Source organism: Vicia villosa, linkage group LG6, assembly GCF_029867415.1.
Source record: "Vicia villosa cultivar HV-30 ecotype Madison, WI linkage group LG6, Vvil1.0, whole genome shotgun sequence".
NCBI lineage: Eukaryota > Viridiplantae > Streptophyta > Magnoliopsida > Fabales > Fabaceae > Vicia > Vicia villosa.
The window spans coordinates 22,125,177-22,131,666 of NC_081185.1; the positions used below are offsets into that span (position 1 = coordinate 22,125,177).

The 6,490-nt window shown below is 36.4% G+C and overlaps 1 protein-coding gene and 2 non-coding genes across 3 annotated transcripts; all 3 read right to left on the reverse strand.

Annotated features, from left to right (window-relative positions):
- Nucleotides 1-206: 206 nt before the first annotated feature.
- LOC131613354 (uncharacterized) lies at nt 207-1,529 on the reverse strand. The gene is given in 2 exon segments (XM_058885029.1): nt 207-314; nt 638-1,529. Coding segments are annotated over 2 exon segments (927 nt in total). The 3' UTR covers nt 207-279.
- A 1,294-nt stretch (nt 1,530-2,823) lies between these two features.
- On the reverse strand, nt 2,824-2,904 carry TRNAL-AAG (transfer RNA leucine (anticodon AAG)). The gene has a single exon. It is a non-coding gene; the product is annotated as a tRNA-Leu (tRNA).
- A 3,047-nt stretch (nt 2,905-5,951) lies between these two features.
- Nucleotides 5,952-6,032, reverse strand: TRNAL-AAG (transfer RNA leucine (anticodon AAG)). The gene has a single exon. It is a non-coding gene; the product is annotated as a tRNA-Leu (tRNA).
- Nucleotides 6,033-6,490: the final 458 nt, after the last annotated feature.

Below are 6,490 nucleotides of genomic sequence, written 5' to 3' on the forward strand. Positions count from 1 at the left end.
AAAGGTAAAACAGATTTTTTATTGCTTAAGGGAAAAACAACACGATGGCTTTTTGCCATTACGCAAGTTTCACAAAAAAAATCTGAAATATTGCAGTTATGAAATAACGATGGAAATAATTTCTTTAGATAACTAAAAGAGGGATGTCCTAATCGTCTATGCCATAGCCAAATTTCTTTTTTATTTTTATCTTGTATGAGATCACTCGCAAGATGAGTCAATGCTCCTTTATGGGTTTGTTGTGAGACTTTTTCAAGATAATACAACCCTTCATTGTGTCTACCACTGCCAATCTTCTCCTTCGTATGCATGTTCTGAAAAAAACAATGGGTTGGATAAAACATAGCAACACAAGAATGTGATTTGGTTAATTTACTAACAGAGATAAGATTACAATTTAGAGTAGGAACAAATAAGACATCGGGTATAGATAAGGAAGGTGAGAGTGATACAGTACCAACACCTTCGACAGGAGATTTGACTCCATTGGCATTAATAATGGCATTTTTGGAACAATAAGGGGAAAAATTAGTAAATATGTGAGGATCACAAGTCATATGATCAGAAGCACCTGTATCAATTATCCAATCACTACTCCTAGTAACAACAGAAAGATTAAGAGTAGAGTTAGATATACCTGACTTTGTTACAAATCCAGCAGCAGTAGAAACATGGCCTTTAATATTTTCTGCCTTATTACTGGAAGTAGATTTGCCTTTTGGGTGCCAATCGGGATAGCCATGGAGTTTAAAACATGTCTCCATGACATGATTATCTCCATTACAATGGGTACACTTGCGAACTCCTTTCTTAGGATACTTCTTGACTGCAAGGGCAGATCCCTCAGAAGACTCACTACCAAGCATAGCTTCTTGGCGATTTGCCTCAGCACAAACAATTGCATAAACAGCTTGAATGCTTGGGAGTGGAGTTGTAGCAAGAACACGACCACGGACTCCATCTAAGTGTGAATCCAAACCAGCCAAAAAAATATAAACACGTTGAGAATTAACAGTATTGTTATACTTCTCAACATCTTTAGTGCACTCCATGGTACAATTTGCAATAGCATCATACTCTTGCCACAACCTTTTTAATTTTCCAAAATATATAATCACTGAGCCTCCATTTTGATGAGTAGAAATTACCTCACGATATAATTGATAAGCCCTAGATGCATCTTGGTTGACTGAATACGTCTCCTTGACGGTGTCCCATATTTCCTTCGCCGTAGCCAAATGAATGAAGAGTGATCTGATCTCTTTGGTCATAGAGTCAAGAAGCCATGACTTAACCAAACAGTTTTCATCTTCCCATGTTTCATACTCCTCAGATTTCTTATCTTTTGGTGCAGCCTTTGTTCCAAAGACATAACCCCAACGTTTTCTGCCTCAGATCTTGTTTTAGGCGTTTAGCGACCACTCGACGTAGTTGGTGCCGTCAAGTCGTTCAGGTGTAAGTGCGGAAGAAAACTCCTGCAGATGGAGAGTAGTCCCAGAATCAGATTTATCCTTACTGGAAGGCTCCATCAGAAATTACTCAAAGAAACCAAAGTAACCGACTCCTATACCAGGGATTCCGGTCTGGCTCTTGATACCATATAGAAAAGTTTCAAAGAGAAAAATCTGATATATTCTTATTCACAGAGGGCATAAATATATATACGTTGTGCTTGCGGTGTTTTTGGTAATGTTGCGACGTGACGTATTTTTGTGAGTTTTGTGAAGTATGGCGATGTTTGTGTGAATTATCTATGATGAATTATTGTTGTTGATTTGTCGTGTGATATATTGCGATGTTGCGATGAGTTTTTGTGAATTATTGCGAAGTGCAGGATTTAAGGTGATGATTGTTTATCAATAACTATTGATATATTTTGGCGATGTAGGCGAATGCCTTTGTGACGATGTTTGGCGACATGTTTGTGATATAGGCGTATGTCTCGCGACGTTGTTTTGAGATGTTTGTGATTTGTTGCATTTCATCAGTGTCTTATGATTTGCATGTTTTAGCGACGGCCTGGATTGGCAAACAGCGACAAAGGCTTATGCCTGTTTTGATACCTCTATTATCTAGCAATTTGTGATGGGGGCTGAAGCCCTGGGTACCACATGAATGTGTATTTGTTAGAGTCACATTTCATTTGTGTGATTATGATGTTATGTGTTTTGATGTGTGAATTTTTGTGACTTGTTGTGAACTTTGAATATGATCTTATGTGAGATATTGTGACTTGTGTTGTTGATTGAAATAGTGAAGTAAACTAGACGGTAACGATTATACCGCAAAGCGATAATTATTATAACTTGAACCTGAATATACTGTTTATCATCACCCTGTTTATATTGTTTGATATCCCACCCCTTTCTTTTGTTTCGTCGTTACCTTTATACAGGTAACGTGCAGGTGATAGCTTGATGAAGATTTAGACGTTGCGAGTTGAGTCGGTGGTCGCTCTGATACGTAGCACTTGGGGGGGGGGGATAAACGATTGTTTTACTTATTGTTTTATTTCCTGAATTTTATATGGTTTTGGTTTAAATTATAACTTAAAGTTACCGTGCAAAGATGCTACGATATTATTTGAATAATTATGAAGTTTGTTGATTCCGCTGCAAGTTAATTGTTTTAATTTGAAACAAAGTGATTTTTGAGTAATAATTTAATTGTCGTTTTAAATTTTTATGCTATGTATCTATATGAAGGCAAGTAAGCCGTAAATATTTTTGAGATGACGAATATGTGATACCTCAAATGAACTTGTTTGAAATTTATACTCTGATTTTTGTTATTATAATTATCGGGTAGATTTGGGGTGTTACAAGTTGAGAGTGGGATTTGAACCCACACCCTTTCAGACCAGAACCTTAATCTGGCGCCTTAGACCAACTCGGCCATCTCAACTTATTGTTAAAATTCTAATTTGGTTTAATAAATTATATAAAACTATTTAGTTAAAAAAACAATAGTGATAGGAAGAATCCAAATACCTCGATCATGTAATTTTTACTACTTTAGAATAATATTTTGTTTGATTTTATAGTGATATATTTGTAAATACTTATTAGGGGGATTGCAACGCCAATAAGGGGCGACACCCATCTACCGCTCGCAATTAGGAACAACCTTGCCTTAAGCACTTTCTACTCGTCTAGTCACGGGAAGCGTGATAAAAGACGTGTCTTGATAAGTGAGAAATAAGTGTAAATACGCTAATTCATGTAAATAAGTGTAAATAGGGATTTAACATTCCATCACTATAACTAAGTGGACTATTATCACTCCCAAGAAAACTCTAACTCAGCCCAAGAGCCTATATAAATATCTCATCTCTATCATAAGAAGGGACTAATCGTAATACACACGATATACCTTCAAAATCTCTAAAGCTTTTCACCTTAGGCGAGCTTACTCTCTCATCACCATAAACACCACCAGATTGGGTCTCTCACCACTGTGAGCAATCCATAACCACCTAAAAATCCCTAAAGCCTCTTGCCACCACTACCCGCATAGGGGTTCCACACATCATGTACTTTTTGAAAAGTACAGTGGCGCCTACCGTGGGACTTCGATAAAACTAACCTGAGCTACACCTTCCGTCATCACTTCTATTTTCATCACCTTCCCTCTAAAATGGATAACATAGATCTAGACTTCGAGGTTAACACCATAGTCGAAGGATTCACCGATAAAAGAGGTTCAAGCTCCTCCCAAAGGAAATATGTCAGGAAAGTGTTGACTACAAACGTAATATCCACATAATTCTCCAAAGCCGAGCAAGGAGAACCAGGGGTCATCATCACTTAATCTAGAAGTGACGCCATCATAATCATCCCTAACGATAACGACGCCATGGTCATCATTGTCCAATACAGTAACTGGGTATCAAGCGAGTCTAGATAGACCCTAGAAGCTAAGGTGACACCCTATTTTAGAACACCTTCTAAAAACTCCAGCTTGATCTCAGCAGCATAAAGGCATTCCAGCATCAGCGATGGCGAGTTTGCATACAAATGCATCGACGTTTGCTGACAATATGACGAATACATATTTGCCACTACAGGGATCGGGATCAGACATAAATAACCCTGGTCGAAACTTCCAACCCTTGTGAATGAGTTTCTCTTTCCAAGCAATGTAAACTTTCACCACAAATTCAGTAACCATGTTCAGACAGCAAATTAATGAAAGTAGCCATGATATGGTTAACTTGCTTACCCGACAAATGGGCACAATATTTAACCATTTGATTCAAAACACGAATCATAATTATCAACTACCAGCAACTCAGATGACTTGAAATACATACTTCTTTGGCGCCCCTCAAGCAGAAGTTCGACCAACCATACAATCCCTAGTGGCTAGGAATATTTAAAATGAAGTAATGATTCTTGAGAAAAACACGGTTAACCAGGGCCAACAATTTGTGCCTCACGAACAACCGAGGCTTAGGGAAGTCGAATGCCGCCAATTATTGTAGTTAATAAAAATCAAGATGCCAACCAAGTGGTCCATCAAGTTCGACAAGACGATCTAAGAGGTGAGAATAATCTTTGTCGAAAGGACAATGGCGCGAAATGCTGTGAATGTTGGCATGCAAAGACAAAATTACTTATTCCCATTGTCGAAGTATGTATTGCAAACGGAACTCCCAATGGGTTGGAAAGTCCCCAAGTTCACCAAGTTTGCTGGTGATACTAGTGAATCCATAGTCGAACACATCGTTCGATATTTGACTGAAGCGGGAGATATTGCAAACAATGAGAATTTGGGGATGAGATATTTTCCAAATTCTATTACAAAAATACTCTTACGTGGTTTACTATACTCCCTGCACATTCTATTAGTGATTGAACTCATTTAAAAAGGTTGTTCGATGAACAATTCTATACGAGACAATAAAAAATTAGCCTGAAAAAATTGGCTAGTGTTAGAAACAAATTTTCTTGCAAAATATTATCAATTGAGGCTTATAATATCTATATTAAATGCAGCGTTTGGATAAGGAAGGAGTAAGCTTTTGTACGCGGACTACACATGATGATAATGCTATAAAATACAAATGAAATATATGAAAGCTTTTCTCCGTAAAGGAAACATGAGGAAATGAAAATAAGACTAACATCAAAATTAAAACAGTGCTAGAAGAATCTCTCATGTCTCAATGCAGCACACATCGATGAGTCCTCATGTTGTATTTATAAACTTTTGATGTAAATGGCACTAGGAAGAAATTGGGAAGTGTTTGGTTAGGTTGTTTTGTAATTTTCTTTAATTAGTTTTATAGCATAGCAAAATAGAGAACTATGAATGAACAAATAAAAATGTTATTTATTTATGAAGTGCAGACTTTGACACAAACATCAGGATGCGGCACGAAAACTCCAACATCGATAATTTTATATCTGAAACACAAAATTTTAATGTAAAATTTTCTAGTATACATAATTTCCAAAAATATTATGGACAAATTTCTGATTTAAATGTTCATATTAAAATTTTTATAATCAAAATGTTAAGAGCAAAAGTCGAGATGAAAAAGAACGGTTACATGAAAGAGTGAAACATTTTGGGTGAAAGTTCACCTACAGCCACTTTAAAAGGGATTACCGTCTGTTTGAACTTAGAGCAAAGTCATGGAAGGGTGGAGTTGGATGTTTGGATAAGGTAATACTTTGACTTCACAATCATAAGATATCTCATACATTGGTTGATCACCCATCACCGAGTCATTTAAATAAATAAGAGAAGAACAAAATAATGACTACAAATGATTAGATTTGGATTTGAAATCATATTATCTTTGAGAAGTATAGGGACTCAAATGCAACAAATGATTAGCCTTTAAAATGGAAATATAAGGCAATATTTATGTGTAAATAATGAAAAAAAAGTATCCATAAGAATAATTATGTGTAAAAATTTGAAGGAAAAAAAAAGAAAAATAATGTTGAGAGTGGGATTTGAACCCACGCCCTTTCGGACCAGAACCTTAATCTGGCGCCTTAGACCAACTCGGCCATCTCAACTTGTTGACAAGTTTCTAAATTTATTTAATAAATCATACTAAACTATTTGGTTAAAAAATAAAAGTGATAGGAAGAATCCCAATACCTCAATCATTTAATTTTTATCGATTTAGAATAATATTTTGTTTGATTTTGTAGTGATATATTTGTAAAGATTTATTAGGGGAGATTACAACCGCTAATAATGGGTGACACCCATCTACCGCTCGCAATTTAGGACAACCTCGCCCTAAACGCTTTATGCTCGCCTAGTCATGAGAAACGTGAGAAAATACGTGTTTCAGTCAGAGAGAAGTTAGGGTCAACAAGCTCAATCGCGTCTCCTTAGGATGTAGGAATTCAACGGTTCACCACTATAACTGAGTGGACGATTATCACTCCAATAAAATCATAACTCCAGGCCCAAGAGCCTCGATAAATATTTCACCCCAACATGAGAATGAACAAATTGTAATACA